Source organism: Crinia signifera, chromosome 4, assembly GCF_055691185.1.
Source record: "Crinia signifera chromosome 4, ASM5569118v1, whole genome shotgun sequence".
Taxonomy (NCBI): Eukaryota; Metazoa; Chordata; class Amphibia; order Anura; family Myobatrachidae; genus Crinia; species Crinia signifera.
The window spans coordinates 111038972-111061908 of NC_139220.1; the positions used below are offsets into that span (position 1 = coordinate 111038972).

The 22937-nt window shown below is 41.8% G+C and overlaps 1 protein-coding gene across 7 annotated transcripts in view; it reads left to right on the forward strand.

The window, feature by feature from the left end:
• The window catches only part of MYBPC1 (myosin binding protein C1), a 123986-nt gene that overhangs the window by 82845 nt on the left and 18204 nt on the right, over positions 1-22937 (forward strand). For 3 of the 7 annotated variants that reach the window (XM_083182221.1, XM_083182223.1, XM_083182222.1), the window contains 10 exons: positions 394-498; positions 2298-2486; positions 2609-2743; positions 3511-3915; positions 5799-6170; positions 11829-11996; positions 16943-17031; positions 18058-18253; positions 19369-19508; positions 21164-21323. In XM_083182221.1, the coding sequence (XP_083038347.1) occupies positions 394-498; positions 2298-2486; positions 2609-2743; positions 3511-3915; positions 5799-6170; positions 11829-11996; positions 16943-17031; positions 18058-18253; positions 19369-19508; positions 21164-21323 (1959 nt within the window). The remainder of the gene's footprint in view (positions 1-393; positions 499-2297; positions 2487-2608; positions 2744-3510; positions 3916-5798; positions 6171-11828; positions 11997-16942; positions 17032-18057; positions 18254-19368; positions 19509-21163; positions 21324-22937) is intronic. The other 4 variants (XM_083182226.1, XM_083182227.1, XM_083182224.1 and 1 more) reach the window with 3 other exon arrangements.

Genomic DNA, 22937 nt, shown 5'->3' on the forward strand with positions numbered 1-22937 from the left:
TATGTTCTATTGGGGTTGTATAGTGGGACGATTAATGTACATTATATAGATTGACAGGAGAGTTGTGCAAGCATAAAATGAAGCTTTAAACAGCATCTCTAAGCATTTTTAGTAGAAAAACCTTTATGGTATTAGGTAAAGCCCTATTAGGGGAAAATATTTATAAGAAGAGGCTCTAGGAATCAGGCATGTCCACTATGGCCCTCCAGCTGTTGAGAAACTACACATCCCAGGATGCTTTGCCATAATTTTAGCATTCCCTAATGACAAAACTGTGGCAAGGCATGATGGAACTTGTAGTTTCACAACAGCTGGAGGGCCATAGTTTGGACATGCATGATCTAGGTGAAACAAACTAGGGGAATATATCTGACTCTTTTTTTATCTTGCCAGATATCCCTGATGCTCCACTAGCCCCCGATGTAACAGAGGTTGGTGAGGACTGGTGTATCATGAAATGGGATCCACCATTATATGATGGAGGATGCCCTATTATGGGTGAGTGAACATGTATGCTGTTTTTTATTTATGAGACAGGTGACCACCTAGGAATATTAACCAGCATCTGGTTACATTTAGCGAATGAGACAACATTTTTTTTTTTCAATGAATGTTCAAAATTCTATGAGAACTTTGAAGATAAAAAATGTTGTACCAAAATATCCACTCGTGGTCCCAATGGGTTTGATTCTGAGGTGGTAGTACAACAAAACAGTCAAATAACTGTGCACTTTAAACTACAGATGTGGCCAAGTACATTGCAGTTTACAACGCGTTTTTGAGGGCTCTGAGTCACGAGTTGTAGATTGCGTTATGTCCTGCGTTATGTACCACGCCATGTAATACATAGCTTAACCACTGGGTGACTAATGTCCACGTTAAGACTACGGTGCCGAATACAACAATATTGTCCAAGACTCATTCCTTTTTAGACAGCCAATGTGTTACAATTATTAAAACCACTTAAACAGCAGAGCAATTTACTCCAAACCCCCCCCCCCCCCCTTAATATTGGAGTTGACATTGAGAGTATGAGAAACTGGGCAATCAACGTTCTTCCCTTTATAAAAGAAAAAAAATCTACAGTACTGTACAGTGTCTTCTACAAAACGCAGTCACGCAACTTCACACCACAGATTTTGTCCTTACTTTAGGGACAGAGTGCTTGGATTATATTCGCAGCAGCAGATATGTGCGGTTATTTATGTAATTGGTACAGATTGCTACTGTATGAACATGGAAGCCATGCTAACCTTTGCTAATGCTGGATGACTAAAGAAAACATTATTTGAGGACCTACAGTATCATACGGAGCATGTCATACAGTACGTACTTTATGGGGCCTGTCTCGTTTTGGACGTTATATCATACACCAATGGAGCGAATAAAATCCCAGGTAACAGTGGCCTAGCGGGTAGAGACACAGCTACACTATGAGCAGCAGCACTGGTTTGATCCACACTTGGGTACAATATTTTTTTATTTTTTAAACGTACTTTTTTTTTACCAATGACATAAATAACCATACGTAACTGCTGCTGCAAATAAAATACAAGCACTCTGTCCCTAAAGTACGGACAAAATCTGTAGTGTAAAGTTGTAGCAGCCTGACTGTTTTGTAGAAGAGATTTTTACGCATGCGTTGTACTGTTTGGGAAAAGTGACATCTGGTGGTCAATGAGTGTAATTGCAGGTTACATTTACAACATTACGTTACATTTATAACGCTATCTATAATGGGACTATAGTGCAAGGATCAGGCGCGATTCATGCGCGATTTGCATAGCGCACGTTATGCGCAACGCAGCCACGATGTATGAGGCCATATCTGTATGCTGAACTCCAGGTGGGGCAGAGAGATTTAATTTAGATTTGGGAGGGATGTATCCAAACTCAAATCTAAATTGCAGTGTAAAAATACAGCTGTGCAGCATTTGTGGGCTACATGAAAAAACAGCCAGTATTTACTCTGCATGCAATTTTTTTTAAATAAAATGTGTTTGCACACCGTGCATTGTAACATGGTTTGTCCATGTGCACAGTTACTCGCTCTCTTTTGCTTTACTTCCACCTCACAATCATACTGACTATTTATTTTATTCTACATTGTATGTAAAATAACTTTTTTTTTAAATTAAATAAATTAGTAACATGATAGGGAAACAATTAATTGAGCCATGTACTCAGGACCTGTATTCAATGTATATATATATATATATATATATATATATATATATATATATATATATATATATAAGTCTTAGTCGATGAATACTTTATGCAATGTCATTTCATAGGATACTTTATTGAAAGAAAGAAGAAGCAAAGCTCCAGATGGATGAGATTAAATTTTGATCTATGCAAAGAAACGACATTTGAGCCCAAAAAAATGATTGAAGGTGTTGCATATGAAGTCCGGGTTTTTGCTGTCAACTCAATAGGAATTTCTAAACCAAGCATGCCATCCAAGCCCTTTGTCCCATTGGGTCAGTATTTGCTTATGGTGTATTTAACAACTTATATAATAAGGCAGTAATAAATAGTTCTCCCACTACTGGACAATTATAATATGATTTTAATTAGAATATCTTACCCTTCTTTTCTCTAGCGGTCACGAGTGATCCAACGATGCTAACAGTAGACGGAGTGACCGACAACACAGTGACCATGAAATGGCGTCCCCCTGACCACATTGGGGCAGCAGGATTAGATGGCTATGTCATTGAGTATTGCTTTGAAGATGGTAAGTACAAACCACTTGCCCGTGCCTATCCATGTGTCTTTCCTTATCTACTGTCCATTCCAGCATTAATAATTGCACCTTTCCTTATATCTCTAGCACTATTTAACAATGTATATGTTTACTAGTACTGTAGTATTTAGTGGTACTATTGTTTTTAGGCGCTAACAGCTCATTCTTACTACATTCCCCCCTAATGCTTAAACTGCATTGTAGATGATTACGACTGGACTAATATACTAGAACAACTCTTTGCCATTTAACAAACAGTTTATAGTCTGGAAGTGTCTGAGCTCTTACCAACAGTTCTTATGGGAGATGCTATTGCTATGCCAGTTCCACTAGCAATTTAGTGTCAAACACTTTTTAATTTAACTACAGTTTTTAAAGTGTAATTTGATTTTTAGAGCCTATTTTAGCAGTATGAAGCACATTCATGTATAGTAAGCCCTGGGGGTGCACTGTACTACTCAGCAGAATTCTTTGCTATGTTATACATTATACTAAGATCTACATTTACTCTTCTAGATTTGTATATACATTTTTCCATTAAAGATTCACTTCAAGATGTATTGCATAAGCACATGGGAGGGATCTACAGCACCAATGAGTTTGCCCTGGTGTGACTGCCTGCATTAATGCTAGCATAGATTAACTGCATTTGGTGTGTTCATCCCAAGTAAAAAAACTAATGCACAAGTCAGACACAGGTGCAGGCCCAACCCTGATTAATAAAGACAATATTTATGAGGTTGGTGCCTCTTCACCAGGAGGAGAAAAGAAGCATGAGAAGCCAGAATTTGCTGAGTCGGAGTTGGGAATGTTAGTGGAATGTGTGTCTAAGAATGGGCCACATATATGTGGTGCTTTATCTTCTAAAACCACCAAAGCAGAGAAGAGTAAGATATGGGCAGACATCCAAGCCAAGGTTAATGCCGTGGGGGGCAAAAACAGGTCTATAGCTGACTTAAAAAAACAATGGAATGTTCTCAAAAAGCAAACTAAGAATAAGTTGCTGGAAAGTAAAAAGGAAAAGGCTGTGGAGAATGGAGTTGTGCAGGAGCCCGAGCCCAATCTGTCTCCCCTGGAGAAACGCGTGAAGGCCATGCTGGAACTTGAAGAAAAGGAGGGAACTCCTGGGATTGACGATGATCTCCAAGATGAAATAACTGGAGGTAAAACAATGAGACTGATATTTTTTCTATGTAGACAAACTAAAATTTAGGATTTTAATGACTGAACTAGTTTCCCACAAGTTGCAGTGGAAAAAAGTTAATATGTGTATGTGATAAACGGGAGGCGGTTGAAAAGGTTACAGTATCTAGGTAGGTCAATATGCCATAGGTTGAGACAGCAAAAAGGTTGACATGCACTATGTCGACCTTGATAAAAGGTTGACGTGCAATAGGTTGACATTGACAAAAGGTCGACACAAGCAAAAGGTTTACATGACTTTTTACATTTTTGTTTTCATGTTCTGGGCTTTTTAATACTTTATCATCCACATGTACTACAATTGGTAACGGTAAAGTGGGCCTAGCGAAGCAAGCCATGCGAGTGTACGCGTCACAATAATTGGTGGTCCATGACGACAGGTATCAACATTGATAACAAAAACATGAAAAAATGTTGACCAATTTATGCATTAACTTTTTCAATTTCAACCTTTTGTTTTTGTTGCACTTTTGACTGTCAACCTATTGCATGTCGACATTTTCCCTTTGTTGACCTTTTGCATGTTGACTTTTTGTTGTCGACCTACTGACTGTCTACCTAGATACTGTAGACCTTTAAATCCACACCCAGGGCAATAACTGAGGTAAAATCCATAAACCATAATACAGAACCCATTATAATGCAAACTAGATTTTTATTTTCTATATAATAAATAGTTACATATACTTATCACTGATATATAGCATGATATATGACATATTTTATACTTAAGCAGTAATTTTTCTAGTACAATCTATATTACAGTAGTAGACATAAGATGAATCTGAATCTGATACTGTGCCCAAATACTTATAAACTGAATTGTATAGGTGAATGATAGCATACAGATATTGCAGCAAAATATATTATTATAGGAAATAAACATAGAGACATATTAGGTAAATGTTCTCAAGGTCACCGGTGTTATTGTTAGCCTTCTGTGCTTCCCTTGAATCTTTAACCTAAAGCTGGGTACACACCAGGGGATATGTCGACCAACCCAGCATATTGGACTGACATATCGGGCACTTCCTCTGTGTACCCACAACTGTGCGCTCCAGCAGGTCGTCCCATTTGGAGTGCTGCTCACCTGATGACCCAGCAAGTGATAGCATGCATTGGAATGCATAGTCTTGTGATATTGTGTTCAGGGTGAGTGTGATAGCCAATGTATCCACCTCCTGAATGCTAGGTACATACATTGTTTATACCCCTTTCACACCGCAAATGCCGGACGCACCAAGGATTTGAACACGGTTTCATCCCTGGATTTGCAATGTTATAGCTACCCACAGCGACCCGGCACTATGCCAGATAGGGGTGGGGTGGAGCAGAAGCACATTCTCGGGGGTGGAGGTGGAGGCAGCCCTTGGAGCTGATGCTGTTTCCAAGTACTGCCTCCTCCACAGTATGAACAGGACCCAGATTACCTGTTCACACTGCACAGCAACCCGGGTTAGAGCCATGTTCAACCCTGGTTGTGATGACCTGGGTTGAAATGCTGGGTTGCTCGACCCGGGAATTTTGTCAGTGGCGCTTCACACCACAGATCGACAAGGGTCGGCATGGCACTAACCCATGTTGCTTTGGCAGTCTGAAAGGGGTATTAGTGTGTACCCAGCTTAAGTAAGATAATTTAGAAACCTTTCAGTTTTGTTTTTACCTCTGAGATCTTTCCAGAATATAAATTTTACAATTTGACAAATAATAGTTTAAGGTGCTGCGTTATTTTGTGTACAGTACTCATTATCCAGTAAATGTTTCTTGTTAACTTAAAATAGTGTTTTCTTGGCCCTGAGAACATACTTAAAAGTAAATTTATCTGAGGTTGCCCCATCTTCAGCAGGAGAAGCAGACAAGCCGAAATTTACTGATGAGGAGATGAACACTTTAGTGGATAACATTGACAAACTCGTGCCAAAACTCTTCACTGCCCAAACCAGTGAAGCGGAGAAGAATAAAATGTGGGAAAACATCCAAAAGCAGATTAATGCGAAAGGGGGAAATAGATCAATTGAAGAGATAAAGAAAGCATGGAATAAGCTGAAAAAGCAGACAAAGAAAAAATTGGATCATAACAACACTCAGAAATTCCTGGAAAGCAAAGGAGAAAAGGCCACTTTGGTGGAACTGAGTCCTATAGAGAAGCGTGTGGAAGTAATATTACATAACAAAGAAATCGATTCTGAGGACTTCCATGAGGAGCCTGAGGAAGGTAACAAACACTATAACCAAACCGTTCTAATTGCTCTTATGTGCATCACAAATCATACAGGGTATATGTTCATGACATGTCCACTTGGCTGGCTCTGCTTTCATCCCTTCTGCAAAACTGATCCAATTCAACTTTGTGATGTACACAGATTAAATTGTTCCAGTTTTGCAAGAAGGTCATGCTTTACATTGTACCAGCTATATGCAGCTAGTGTGTGCTTTTATAACCCATTTTCCCCATTATTACTACTAAGAGCTCTTTTCACTGAAATGCTTACTTAACTTCTTATTTTGTTTATAGTTCCCTTCACTAGTGTCGACTTTAAATGTAAAACACAAAGGGCCTTATTTAACAACAGTATTACTGTTAAGCTGGGTACAGACGGGGCGATTCTAAGCACACATCGCTGGCAATATGGTCGCTAAGCGACCATATTGCCAGTGATTTGTATGTGCTGTGGGCAATAAATCCCCCGGTGCGTGCTACCGTGTTCAGCCCCTAATGGTCGCTGGTTGCAGGAGCATGCTCCTGCGACCAGCTATTTACCCCTGCAGCTCCCCCGGCAGAGTCTCCTTTTCATCAGCAACCACCTCTAGTCTTTAACATGACTTAACCATACTTACCTACCATCCCGGAATGGCCGGGAGGGTCCTGAAAATCGGGTCCCCCTTCCGGCCCTCCGAAAGGATGGACAAGACTCCCATATTTAGAAGGGCCCCTGCATTAGCTAAAATTGGGTGCTTAATGGGGCAAAAATTATGCAAATCATTTAATTTAGATCTACCCCTACCCCAAAGAGCCGTGAATCACGGCAATTACCAGAATGGGGCGGGGTTAGATTCCAGCAAGCCCCATCCCGGAACAGCTGCAGAGAGTCTCCTAGGAGACCATCAAAGTAGGCAAGTATGGACTTAACCATCCAGTGAGGCACAGCTATGTCTTACCCGAGGCTGCACTCCCATGCTGTTGTTATTATTATTACGTTATCATATAGTGCACAAATATTCTTCAGCACATTACAGAGAATATTTGAACATTCACATCAGTCCCTGCCCCAGTGGTGCTTACAAGCTATCGTATCGCTGTCAGTGATAGGCTGTAGCTAGCAGCCTATCACTGACTGCGATTGGCTGTTGTGTCATATACATGCACATGGCTCTCACCTGTTGCAGACCCGACAATGCCTGGAAGGCTTTGCTGAAGTCAGGAAGTCTGTTTGCTGAGTACCTTTAGCTGGCAATGGGGACTGTATCACTATCAACATCTATAGTGGTACAGGGACAAACAGTAATCTTAGATCACCAATGTTGGTTAAATACTATAAGGAGAACAGAACCCTTTAGTAAGTGAAAAAAGGTTTATGGGCCTAATTCTGACCTGTTAGCAAGGCTGCAATTTTTGCAGTTGGACAAAACCATGCTGCGCTGCAGGTGGGGAGAATGTAACAGTGTGCAGAGAGAGTTAGATTTGGGTGAGGTCAGGTGTATTCAAACTGAAAGTGTAAGAATAAAGCAGCAAGTAGTTACCATTCACAGAAACAATATAACTCCCCCAAATCTAACTCTGCATTTCTATAAAGGTGGGGTTTTTTTGTGCTTGACATACTAATAACTCGTGCACAGATCAGCAGCCGCGTTACCTGTGTGTTACTGTGCATGCCCAGCGTCTCAGCCACACACAGTCACACTGCTGCTAAGATATCTGACCTGGCAATATAAATGTTGCTGCACACTGGGTGTTCACATTTATCTATTATACTTCATGGTTCTATTGCTGCTGTCATTGGATTATTGTTGGCTGTGTTTGTTTATTATTGAATGAATTGCAGTAATGTCATCCCTGAGCTCATGAATCATGCTTAATGACACATAAATGCTCTGCACAAGTGTTGCAGTAGATGGGTCTCACCAAAGACATTTACTGTACATAGCAAGGACATCTTCAACGTCAAACATTACACTTTCATTGTTTTATTTGTAACAGACACTGGAAAGTGACATATTATGGGCATGATTCAGAAATGGGCACAACTGAACACAGTGCCAATATTGACGCATGTGCAAGTTATTCTGAAAACCCTAAGGCACATACATGTCCCTGACTCTACACACGAAGGTGCTACTGCATACAGAATTGCTGGTACCAGAAATGGAATAGTAATGTGGTGGATGTTCCTGGGGAGGCAGAGGCCAGACAGATACACTGCACCTGCCATAGGCACGTGCAAGTGTTGATGTGGGACACAATAGTGTGCTGAAGGTGGACTGTCTGGAACCACCAGCAGTGTTACTACATACATACAGTGGAGCAAAGAAAGGTCCCAGGCTTGCACTCTCTGACGCACACCAATGCACATGGGGGAGATTTAAACTAGTATTCCTATATTATTGCACTCAGTGGCAGCGCCAGAGGAGGGGTTGCAGCACAGCTCAAAATTTACATAAGGAAACCACCAATGAGAAGTCAGTTTGGAATAGCAGTTGGTGCAACTCCCCTATTTGAATTTTGCAGCAGACCCTCCTCTGGAGCTGTCACTGATTGCACTAATGACTCCACCAACCGATGCTAGAGCAGAAACAGCAATGTCCATCCTTGAAACCAGTACTATTTTTATGGAAAAATAGGTTCAGGAACTCTGGTCCTGGGGGTGGATCGATTAATAAAAATAGAGAGAGAGAGAGATGTATATATATTGTATTGAGAAACAAAGGCACTCACAGGGGACATTCAAATAAAACTTATTTTATGGAAAGTACATTTTGGCCCAGAACAGGTTCAGGAACCCAGTTCCTGATGATGTCATATTTAATTAGAGGTTCAGGAACTGAGTTCCTGCTGGTTCTTGCTAATAAATAGCACTGTGCAGCTGCTCAGTGCAGCTGCTCACGTACCACAAACAATTTGGGAATGTCTCAAACATTCTGGAAGAATAGAGTGAGCACCAACCTCACTATTGCAGCCTCAGCCTAAAATTCTGGGCAATAAAATTCAGTTTGAGCACACATAGTGTAATATGGGTGAAATACTTGCCCCAAAGCTTCAAGTGAGACAAATCTTTTGCTGAAACAGCAAATCTTGTATGTAGTGAAGAGACTGGAACTAGAAGTACATAGAACAGAATCCCAACACTTGAAATTGGGACAAAGCAATCCACATCCTGATCTACTCAAACCGTGCTCCTATCTGGGTAGACATACCTACATACACCATATTTGAGGCTCACAAATTGGGACCATCATTCAACAGAATACTTGTTTTTTCACCAGATGATTTTCCAAAAAATATAATATTGGGGCCGCTGGAGGGAAGCTCAGCTTCCAGAAATACTTCTACTAAAAGTTGTTGAAATCAACACATCCACAAGAATATGTTAGAAGGGTGATGAAATAACTAAGTACTATAGAAGTATCATAGAGTTACAGTATTCCATCATTCCATGCAAATAACATCAGATAATAAAGCTTCCATTCATGTACATGCTGAAAATCATCATTTGCTTTCGCTTGCTATTGTACTGTATATCATCACTACATTTTTCATTGTCGAAGCCCTTAAACCAAAGTTGGACAATAAAACATGAAGATCGCTATGGATATGAATAACATCCACATTCTGGAAGATACCATAGAACATCATTGTAGAACTTTGAGGTTACAGAAGTCTAGTGATTTCTTCATCGGATACTTGGTCTCTTCAGTTGTCTAGATCTATATTATTAACATGTGGATTGTGCGGCAACTTTATACATCGACCAATACATTAAATCTCTTGCTCGTTCATGCTTTGGATATCTTCAATCAAAATAAACTTAAGAAGAAAATGTACCGAAGACCAAGAAACAGATTGTTTCCGTGAACTTACCCAATATGTTCAGATGTCAACATACAGTACCACACAACAGAAAAATCTAACTTTTTCCATTTCCAATGAGTTGTTTTATGAATGTATATATTTCTTTAGTTGGCATATACATTCTCAAGATTGCCTGGAGGCATAACGGATAATCTTTGTCAGATATCCAATGTCACACATGCTCCCCATCATTCTCCCATTGTCATATGGTGCCCAAGTCTCAACCAGCCTACCTACTCTTCCTGCATGTTGCAGTGTCGGATAAAGTAATGGTCTTGACTGCAGTTTAGCATACGTCACTGCTGCAGCTCCATTATGGAACTCGGTCTAGATTGTTGGACTCCCAATAATGACATCACCAGCTCTCTGCCCAGAAGGTTTACATCATGGAGCACCAACATGAACACCACAGATAGATGCATGTAACTCCCCCTTCAGGAGCAGAGCAGCATGATATAGGATATACATCCCAACTATCCCTGTAACACAATCTTAGAATCATTAGGACAATTGCCAGTTTGCTGTTCTCTCTCTCCTACCTATTCTTACCGTTCGGTATAACAATTGCTGCTGGTGTTTTGTGATCTACTGCAACTCAGCCATGTTCTGGTATAATCGGACCCTATATGGGAAGGGATGTGTGGTATTAATCTCTTGGAAAGCCTGCCAATGGCTTAACAATTGTGGCTTCATGTTCTGCAACAGACTTTACATTAGATGTATGGCACTCATGTTTAATAAACAAGACTCCAACCCCACTAAATCATTAGTGATTACTAGACTAATAAAGAGTTTGCAAACTGCCTTATGAACCCCAACAAAATATCAATAGACCCACGTGACATCAGTCATACTTGATATGCAGAGCTGGTCTGCTGTAAGAGGTAGACTGTTCTGTTTGTTTTCTGCAGCCTCTCTGCACAGGTGTGCTGAAACATTGATGGGGGTTGGACAACATGGAGAGGAGGAAAGTTATAGGGAGAGATAGGAAAGTAGGGAAGCAAAGGGGCAGAGAGGAAGGAATGCTGAGAAGCAAAGGTGAAGGAAAGCATACTGTATGGTGAGCAAGCCAGATGATCAGGGTGGAGGATCAGATCCAGGGCCTGGGCAAGGGCTCCCTAGGCTCATACGGCAGCCATTTTTGGGGGGCCATATTTGCAGATTCCGTGCTGACCGCATGGAATCTAGAGAGAACACTAAAATTTACTTTACTAAAAAGTTCTATTTCACACGAGATGTTGCTATGGGCAACTATTCAGAATCTCGTCTTTGTTTATTTAACACCTTTTAGAAGATAATACATAGTATCTTATTGGTTGCCCATAGCAACAACCCATTTAAAATTACAACTAGCATCTTAGAAAACTACTCCCTAAGATTCTATAAATTTAAGCTGCTAAATAGGTTAGAGGTAGTGAATAAAACACAATATAATTTCTGTATGTATTGCTTCTAATACTCAATTAATATTGACAATATTTCAAGATGACAAAATCTAATTTATCATTAATACCTTCATACATGCAATTACATACAGTGGCTAACTTCTGTACACAAACAATAAGATCAGACAATATTTACAGGTGCAACGTACTTTAATATATGAAAATACACAAACTAGAAATAATACATCAGCCAAGAATTGTAAAATACCATAGATAAAGGTATTATCAAAAGGAGTAAATCACTGCATAAACGCATAAATAGACCTGAAAAGATAGAAATGATTGTACATAAGCCTCAGCATAAAAGACTACAGTGTATCTGTTATTGTGTTGTTGTCATGTTTGCATCTTTATGTTCCAGCGCAAGAGTGGATAGTTGCAAATTCAGAGCTGACCGATAAGACCAGGTTCACAATTGCTGGGCTTCCAACTGGTGCTAAGATCTTTGTTAGAGTGAAAGCAGTGAACGCTGCAGGCCAGAGTGAGCCCAGAATACATCCCCAACCAATCCTGGTAAAGGAGGTTATAGGTAAATACTGGTATTCAAACTGATAATGTGAGTGATGTCATTTGTTAGAATAGGTTAGTGTTCGCTTGTGCTGCATTTGCTTAAATAGCACAAGAACAAATCGAATGTGAAAAAAAGAAAGTATAAAAATACTGTGGTTTCTGCTTGTGTTTTATATGTTGTATACAGCCAGAATGCAAGCCGCAGAGAGAGATTTCACATTCATTTCAATAGCTCATTGATTACAATTAGTTTTTCGGCAGGTTAAAGCAAAGGGAAATGTGTTTACTTTGTAATATAAAGGTAGATCATAAGGCCTCATTCAAGGTTGATCGCTGATCAGCGAATTTGCAGATTGATTATCGAATGACTGCACATGTTAATAATACGCATTTCGCACGCGTGAGGAAATTAGTGACAGAAAATGCATGTGGATCGAAGCCGGAGTTTGGTGGACGGCAACCTGATATTTTTTGGGAGTGTCCAAAAAAACACAGAGGCACCAAGGTGTTTGAAAGGGAGGCTCTGTGACGTCAGTGTCGGCCTCGAGCAGCCTGTTTCAGACTTACATTGCATAGACTGGGAGAATCATGTGATGTTCTAAAATTGCATATGTATTTGCGAGTGGATAGCGATTTACAATCCATTTGCAGTTCTCTCGCAAATTTACACAGGCCGGGTTTTCTTTATGTTTTTGCGGGAGCTACCTGCTCACAGTCATCTGCAACTTTACATATCAGCTATCAGGTCTGAATCAGGCCCATAGTCAGGTGATTTTAAATCCTAAAGGGAAAATCTATAATCCAATGGGAAATGCCCAGCTACAAATATGCAAACCATATTTTCAGCCTTGAATCTACAATGTAATCTTCTACTTGTCACCCACTGGAACTAAAAATAAAGCATTAGGACAATGTGAACTGCTCTGCTTAGAATCCCCCCTCCTACACAGAGCAAAATGAAAACAGATCCCCTACAATGATAAATAAATAGCGATTAAAGATATTAACCTCTTGAGTGCCAACATCTCCGTGAGAGATACGCTAAATATTTGCTAAAATAGTCAGAGTCCCTCACATGTGTTATATAAATTCAAATAAGAAATGTTGCGTAAAAAAGATTATATTTCCCAAATAAGGTAAACATTATAGATCATTATGATGAATACAAATATTTGCTTGGCCCGTTTCACACTTTGGCACTTTTCGCCATTTTTTAGGTTGAAGTTACTATTTGACCTATTATTTATACCTATTATCGGGCAAAATCGCAGGCCCTTTTGTCCAGTTTTTAGACTTTTGGTACTTGTGTATTATAGCGGCGCCCATCGCATCGCATGCCTTATGGTATGCGATGCGACGCGATATTGCGCGATATTGTACAATGTCATACAATTTTAAAATTGTATGACATTGTGTATGGCATACAATGCCATACAATGCGATGCGATGCGATTAAAAATTGTATAAGCACCCTAATGGGTGCTTACAATGTTAAATGCACCCCCACGCCACCCCCCCACTATAAACGTGAACCCGAAGCGTGGCGAGAGCAGCGAGCCCGCGAGGGCCGGCGGTACGCGTCCTCCGACCTTTTCATACCCCCACTATCCATGTCGGCTGGAGTTGAGAATAGAAAGTGCCCGAAGCGTGGCGAGCGGACGCGGGCTTCACAGGTATCCGCGTCCCCTCGCGGGGCTCGCTGCGCTAGCAACGCTTCAGGCTCGCCACACTTTCTATTCTCAACTCCACGCCGACGTGAATAGTGGGGGTATGAAAAGGTCGGAGGACGCGTACCGCCGCCCCTCGTGGGCTCACTGCGCTCGCCACGCTTCGGGTCCACGTTTATAGTGGGGGGGTGGCGTGGGGGTGCATTTAACATTGTAAGCACCCATTTGGGTGCTTAAAAGCACCCTTTAGGGTGCTTATACAATGTTTCATCGCATAGGGGGCAAAAATCGCGTCGCATCGCATGCCATCGGGTGCATGGCATGCGATGCGATAAAAACATTGCGCGATGTACATCGGGGGCGCCGCTATAATACACAAGTACCAGACTCTCAATTTGATTTTATGACCAAAAAAAAAAAGGCTGAAAAAGCATGAGTGAAAAATGACTAAAAAGAGGTGGAAAAAAACAGCTGCACTTGAATACTGAAGCCAAAGGAATGCGCACTTTGAGTGTTAGGGGTGTACACCCCTAATGCTGTGCCCACCCAAATGAACTTTTCCCTGCTGCTAGCAATACCAGCAATACCTTTTACCAAAGACTTTTGCTTTTTAGAACTGTATTCCATTAAAAGAAGCGCCCACCAATCAATTATGTGTTTTGCATTGTTAATTATACTAGACCATTGTCATATCACTACATACCTGTGTCATCCATATGTGTTTTTGACTTTATATTCATGTACTGTTACACAGAGTTATTAGAAGGCTAAAACTGAAATAGGAAGGAGATTATGGTGTAAAGAAAAAAGGGGGATTGATAACAAGTTATCAAAAAATGGGGGCGCAACCGGTATGAGGTACTTGGTCAAGCTGCAGTGTAAATAAGGGGTTGTCACACCTCTACAAGACTACAAAAAAAGGAGAAGATACACTGCACTATACAAGAAATTATGTGAATTGAATAACGTGGTGCCAATTAGCACATGCTGGACATTACAAGTTGGATTTTCCATCATTTCCATCCCAGGAGGCATTATAGGTATGGACCTGACCTCTCATTGGACTCTAAATACGGTACCTTATAGACTGGTTCTCCTAGTAGCTCCCCCATTTTCTTTTTTAACATATGTCGTTACTGTTGTGTATCATTGTCTTTATGTATTATATGTATTTATTAAATAGTTTTTTTACATTTACACCTAATTGGCACCACGTTATTCAATTCACATCATTTCTTGTATAGCGCAGTGTTTCTTCTCCTTTTTAGGAAATTACGGTGTGGCTAAGAGATGTTTTATTTTGTAGCGTGTGGCAGTAGATGATGGTAGACAAGCCTAATTGGCGGTGTTAGACACACAAATGGGCAATGTTAGACACGCCCAATAGGTGGTGCTGGACACAACCCTTTGACGGTGCACTCCCTATGACTGAAGCTTCAATTTAATTGAAACATACTTGCCTACCCTCCCGCTCACGAAAATTGGAACCCCCTCCTGGCCACCCGGGAGGTTGGGCAATTCTCCTGCATCGCCCCTACACACCCCTCCCCACTGCAAGAAATTCCGGGTTTAGCAGGTCCGCGGTGAGGAGGTGGAGCTAAAATTATGCAAATCACATCATTTCAGCCCCTCCCCCAATATGCGGACCTGTGAATTAATCCCGTTTGCCTGTCAAGGGGGTGGGGCTTGGTGGCATCAGCCTCGTCCTTCCCCCCTGACATGCAGAATCTGGTTTGCTCTCCGGGCTTCTCCGGAGAGGAGAAAAAAAATAGGTAAGTTTGATTGAATACCTCCCAAGTCTCATAACTTTCAAAGGATTCAGCACTGAATCCCGGCGGTCGGGATCCCGGCGTTCAGAATCCCGACGCCGGAATCCCGACAGCCGAAATGCCGACAAGGGGGGGACGTGGAACGCCCCCCCCCCTTGCGGGCTCGCTGCACTCGCCACGCAGCGGGCCCGGTGCCTCGCTACGCTCGGCACACTAATTTATTCTCCCTCCAGGGGTGTCGTGGACACCCACGGAGGGAGAATATGTCGGTATTTCGGCGGTCGGTATTTCGGCGGTCGGGATTCCGGCGTCGGGATTCTGAACGCCGGGATCCCGACCGCCGGGATATTAACTGCATCCCCTTTCAAAACCTTGTTGCTTTCATGTAGAACACTACTTTCAAATGTGATACTGGAAGAAATGGGGTATAGAAATCAATGGGAAATACACAGCGCTAGGCATATAACGGGGCTTACGCAGATGTGATCGCAGGTCAGTTTTGGGGATGGATGTTACATATTTTTGTACTATACATGAACAGGCGCTGCCAGTGCAATGGGCGACGCTGAGCTGCATACAACTCAGTTACATCTCCACTTGTGACTGAAGAGACCTTATATAATGGGTGCAGAGCACCTGAATCCAGGGGAGGCCACATTGCACACCCTGCACTCATTCACAGTACGTACCTCTCTGTGCTGTAGGTGTCACTGGGAACGTGGCACAGGTGCTATATTTCCCTGTATCTGTGCATGGAACTGAGTACAGAAATCACTGGGGAACTGAGATTGATGCATGCGTAGTAGGTTCTAGTATCTTCCAGTCTACTGCTGAAATCAGCCAGTGCGAGGTGCATGAAGGCTGTACATGGAGGCTGTGCTCGCTACCTCTCCTCTCTTGATCATCCCCTAGAAGGAGCAGAACTGGATGGTAACAGGGAATTTTAGCACTTGGAAATGTGGGCTATGCAGAGCTGTGCTCACACATAATTATTATATTTGTGCACCGGAGACAGTGCTGGTGTGCACTGACATTGATAATGGCTAGTAAACAATCGGATAGGGGCAGTCTGATTACAGAGACGCATACAGCTCTACATATTTATTTAGTTCCATTCAACGTGGGTCTGATATGTTTGCCCAATGCTCTCCTCTAGAGGTTAATGGACCTTTCCTATTTGGTGACATGCCATGTACCGACCCGAGCCCCAATGGCTCAATAGAAGTAATGAGTTCTACTTTTAATTAGTAAGAAATAATACTGTGTGACAAAGGTGGGGTATTTACCAGTAATGTTCTGGTTTTTGACATCAATAATGGAAACCAGTTCTCAATGGTTTGTTAAGCTTACCCATATACCATGGGGGAAAATGGTATACTTGCTTTGATGCGACCATTCAAATACTGTAGGTACACTCTGAATAAGGGTAAATAACCTTACATATGTAAACAATAAAATCTGATGGCGTTTGGTATTTTTTTCTTTAGTATACACTCTCTGTATCTAATTATATTCCTTTTTTTCCTTAGTGCCTCCAAAGATTCGGCTCCCCCGACACCTAAAGCAAACCTACATCCGAAGAGTAGGAGAGGCTGTAAACCTGGTAATACCATTCCAGGTAACAACTCTCACTGTAATAATGATTAGTTCCTTGTACAACACGGGCCGAGTACCCTCCCCGCATCCCTCTTGGCACCCCTGTAGTAAGCATACGCCGGTGGAGGGGGATTGGTTGGCGGCCGCCCTGGTGGCGGTCACAGTGAGCGGTAGTGCCTCTCTGTATACAAACACCACCACACTTCACTGTTACACAAACTGTATTACAACCCCAAGAACTACTGCTTATACGCAAAGCTACAACTCAAAATTCTATATAGACCATGCAAACACTACACAGCACTCAACGCTAATGCTGCTCCTTACCTCTATGTGTTCAAGTGTTGTGTGCGCCGGTGGCCACTAGATGGTCTCCAAAGGAGCAATTCAAGGTTCTGACAAGTCATTAATGTTTAAAATAAAAACATCACTCTCTTGTAAGACTGTCCCATTACATAAATTTTATATATATATATATATATATATATATATATACTGGGGTTAACTTCATTATGGGCCCAATTCAGACCTGCTCACTAGGCTGCGGGAGGTTAACACCACGGATCTCCCCACTCCCACCGCACAAATCCCTGTGCAGGAATGCGAACGGATGTGTACGCATACACATCCATTCGCATGTGGCCGTACAGAGGAGAAATCGCTTGATGGTTACTTACCGTCGAATAATTTATCCTACTGTGCCCGGCTCTCGCAGCCGCCATGTAACCTAGGAGTCACTTGGCATCTGCATGTACTCACTCAATTTGGAGGCAGGTGCCGATGTCATGCACCCACCCCGAACAAACAGAGGTACACCTGTGTTCGCTTTGGCCTGCCCAGCATTTCTATGGGCGTGCTCACTGTTTTTTGTGGGCACACCCATGAAAGGCAGAGGGACCACTCCGGAATGGTTACATTTGTTCTATAAATAACTCTTAATTCGGAACTGGATGATTGTTCTACCACCGACAAGTACTAGTGGGAAGAATGAGAAAAAAGTGAGCTATAAAGCCAATGCCTTCGTTTACCTTTCTGCTTTCCTTCTTAGGGAAGACCCAGACCCAAAGTATCCTGGAAAAAGAATGGTTCACATGTAGACAAAACACAGATAAGTATCCGTAACAGCGAATGTGACACCATCCTCTTCATCCGGAAAGCAGAGAAAAGTCATTCTGGAAAATATGACTTGAAGGTGAAAGTTGAGAACCTCCAAGATAAGGCATCAATCTACATCCAAATTGTCGGTATGCATATTATATTGTACGGAATGATAATAATAATAATAATAGTGCTTTACTCTAGAAGGATTCAAGGTGCTATACAGCTATACATTTAACAGCCATGTTGGGGCAATGCAATGGTTACAGTGTCTTTATACAAAACAATAAAGGCAAGTACTGTATGAGAGACTGACTCATCAGTTCCGTGGATAGGTCATCCTGCCTATAAAAGTAACAGGCAAGGTAGCCATCTTGGGCACACTACATAGGTTACTACTGTAGGAGAAGAAATTTCTGTAAATATACTTAAATTTTGGGGGAAATAGGATTCATACAGATCCATCGTTTCCACAGATAGTTTTGGGTGCTCTGGGTCTGATAAGCAGTTTGTAAGGTGCATACACACTTGGGGGGTTTTTCCCAGCATGTATGCACAGCGTGTATTCACAGTTAAAACCATTTGGCTGAGAATATGATGCTTCAGATGAAAGCTGCACATTGAAGAAAGTACATAAATAAACAATATTGTGGCTACTTCTCTGTATAGTTATAGAGATGATGGGGCATATTTATTAATACTATATTTACTAAAATAATGTGAAAATACATAATTTTAACATCACAGGAATGTACTAATGGACAGGGCCCTGTGCTCCCCCTCACCTCCCTTAATCTGTCTCTATTTACAGCTGAGTCATAGAAGGGCATAAGCAGGGCTATGCAAAGCTCCCCCCCCCCCCCCCAGCCCCACGCGCGCGCACGTGCTGACAGCGCGCTAATTGAGCTTCTCTCTCTATTTCCTTTACGGAGTGACAGTAGATGTTTTGATACCTGTGAGTCCTAATTTTAATGCATATCATTAAAGAATAATAGTTTTTAATAAGTTGTGCCCCAACAAAGAGAGTCCTCTTTTTCATTTGTGTGTTAATGTCTGTTTTCATAGGTCATTTAGTGGTGATTCAACAACAGCATATAACGGTACTCAGATGATAGTCACCATATCTAATGTCTTTATCATTGCTTTATATATCATATCATACGCCTTATATATGCTATAGGCAAATGTGAAAGTTATGTGAACAAATGACCTTTCATTGTCTGAAATAATTCAGCGAAATCTGTTCTTCTGATTTATCCAGAACGACCTGGACCTCCTGAGGTTGTATTAATTGAAGATGTCTGGGGAGAGAATGTTGCACTAGAATGGAAGCCACCAATAGACAATGGCAATGCTGCGATCACGGGATATACAATACAAAAGGCAGATAAGAAGACAATGGTATGTTGTTTTCATAACTTCTTCATTGTATATTATGTACTGGCAGTTAGGCATATTTCCCACCATTTATTTGTTTTATATGAAAAAATGAACCAATACTCAGAAAGATTTTTTACCAGTACTGTACCAGTAACATTAAGCAGAATTCACACTTCAGTACTATAATGTGGTCTCAGACCAGGCGTACATTAATGCTTGAGAGTGCCCATGTGCAGTGTTCCATCTCCTATGTAGCACCATCTTCCCAGTGATATTTGGGAAGAAGGCGCCTGTGCTCAAGAACACAAAGTCTCTGAGTCAGTGATATGGTTCTTGCTTTCACTGCATGGAGCCATATTTCCGAAGTTATCATTGGGAATATGGTACCACTAGCGGACAAAAATTAAGTATTCTCTTTTCTCGGGCCCCCCCCTGGATTCAAGATCCTGTATGCATATACTAGACACTCTACACTCATTAAAGATACACCTATTCATCAGACAAATCCTGCATAACTCTGCAAACTAAAATCAACTGAGAGGTTAAGTTACCACACATAGGGCCTTATTTTGGTTCATTCTTTCTGACAAAATCCTTCTTAGATGGGCAAAACCATGTGCACTGCAGGTGGGGCAGATGTAACATGTGCAGAGAGAATTAGATTTGGGTGGGGTTTTACTTCAAAGTGAGATCTATATTGCAGTGTAAAAATAAAGCAGTCAGTATTTTCCCTGCACAGAAACAAAATTACTCACCCAAATCTAATTCTCTCTGCACATGTTACATCTGCCCCCCCTGCAGTGCACATGGTTTTGTCCATCTAAGAAGGATTTTGTCAGAAAGAATGAACCAAAATAAGGCCCATAGTAACTTAACTTTGTATTAAAAGGAACACTAAAAAAATATATATACTGTATAACAAATAAACAGTACAATACAGATTTAATAAATTATTATTATAATATTATGTAAGCAGGGCCTGATTAAAGGTTCCAGGTGCCCTAGGCTAATACACATGTAGCTCTCCTCCTCGCTCGGCTCCTGAGTCCTGCTATTATAAAAAATCCGCAGCCTCCTCTAGCATCCCAAAAAAACGGTCTGCTATAAGGGGGCAGACATTTTGTGTGGGAGATTTTTTATAATAGCAGGACTCAGGAGCCGAGCGAGGAGGAGCGTCGGGACCGCAGAGTAGATATGCGCGTCCCGGTTACAGAGGCAGTGGCGGCAAGCGGCAGCGTGTAAGCCAGGGGGGGTTAACTTTTCTTGGGGGGGGAGGGAGGGAAAGGGTCAGCAGCAGAACAGGCAGGCAGCAGCAGAACGATAGCCCTGAAGACCCCCTGTGCCCACACTTTACTCAGCGCCTCCCCGCCACTGCGGGGTCTGCGGGACTATTGTTATGCCACTGCACACACACACATGCACACCAATCAGAAGCAGTCTCTGGTGTCCTGTAGTCTCCAGACTCCAGTGCATACAGTTGTAAGTCCCAGAATCCCTTATAAATAAATATGTGTGCATATGCAGAGCATTTATATGCTACCCAAACCCAAACTGGTATATTTCACATTCTGTATCCGCCTTCTGTTGGTTGAACTGCTTTCCACTAGTCTAGGTCAGACAGTCACTGTATTCTTTTGTTTTTCCATTCTGTATTAAGCAGTGTTTTGTTTCTACAGGAATGGTTCACAGTTCTGGAACACTACCATAGAACGAGTGCAACCATATCAGAACTTGTGATAGGAAATGAGTACTACTTCCGGGTCTTCTCAGAAAACATGTGTGGCCTCAGTGAGACAGCAACCAGGACAGTAAACAGCGCACTTATTGAGAAGGAAGGTTGGACATTCATTGTACTTCCCATAAAATGAAAGGGCGTATTTAGGAATAAACATGTCAGATTTTAAATTTTTCTCTTTAAATAATTTCACTGTTGTGTGTTTTAATGGTTTTATAATACTAGTGCCTAAAAATATGGCTCCAAATGTATTCTACTAGCACTATAGGCTTACTACCTCTGAGGATGTCAGTCAGGACTGATCTAGAGATGTGAACAACTTTCCTGTAAACAGCTAACAAAAAAACTGCATACAAAAATAGCATATTCTTCACATCTATTTTATTTATTACCAGTTATGTATATAGCGCACACATATTCTGCAGCTTTTAACAGTGAATATTTGAACATTCACATCAGTCACTGCCCCAGTGGAGCTTACAATCTGTATTCCCTACCACATGTACTCGCACACACATACAGTACACACTAGGGTTACATTCTGTTGGGAAACAATTAACCTACCAGCAGTGGCGGTTTTTACCTATGGGCTGCAGCCCCTCCCCCCCAGGTAAAATCTGGCACTGTAGTGAAGCCAGGTGCAGTCTGTGAGACTGCACTGGCTTCACTGTGACTGGTAGTGACTTCCAATTGGAAGTCCGACCTGCCAGTCACAAAGGCAGTCCCATTGGGAGGTGTTCCCTCCCTCCAGGACACCTTTGTGCGGGCTACTGCGCAAAAAATGGCAGATGCGCATGCGCAGTACCTATATAGGTACAAGCGCTGGTCCCGGTGTCTGTAACTTGCATTGTACAGGTGCCGGGACCAAGATTGCTTCTATGGGCTGTTGCCCGAGCAGCCCATAGAAGTTGGCTGCATGTGCAGTACACTCATCACAGCACAGGCACCGGGCCCGGGACGGGAGAGGAGGCAGCAGCAGTGGCGGAAACAGGGGGAGGGGGTGTCTGAATCGCGGCACCCCTGCTGCGGCCAGAGGCAGCCCCCCCTCCCCCATAAGGTATGAGCTGCCGCTGCCTACCAGCATATGTATGTATATATATATATATATATATATATATATATATAATATGCAGGGAATCCGCACTCCCATCCAGGTATTGTCCAAACAAAATAGGGGGTGCTCCTGTTAGGGAATGGTTCTAGGCAATGAACAGCAACTCTGTAATGCTGAAAGCTGAATGTTATGTCATAGCAGCTGTTGTACCCATTACAGTACCCAATACTCCTCCTGTGAAGAGTATTTGACAAAAACTTGGAGAATCTTGGAGAGAAAGTGGAGAGAGGTAAAGATTCATCCAAGCAGCTCCTAACTGTCATGTAGGCTGTCTTTGAGAAATAACAGGGCTGATTGGCTGGTACTTTATCACTCTTCACTTTATCGCTAGATCTCTCTCCTTGGCTTTGTACATCTACCTCTTATGGGGAACTTAATTAGCCATAGTAAAAAATGTTGCTAATAAATTGGGATTTTTAGCAATTTTTTGTCCAATATTTTTTGGGGCAATTCAGTGGCCTTTTTGTCACCGAAAAATGTTACCCATTGTCATGTGAAAACAAACAGGAACCAGGATAAGTTCACGGATCCATGTGTTTTTATGGCTGTGAGAAATTGGCATCTATTGGAGATTTTGTTTATCTTGTCCTGGGACAGGTGA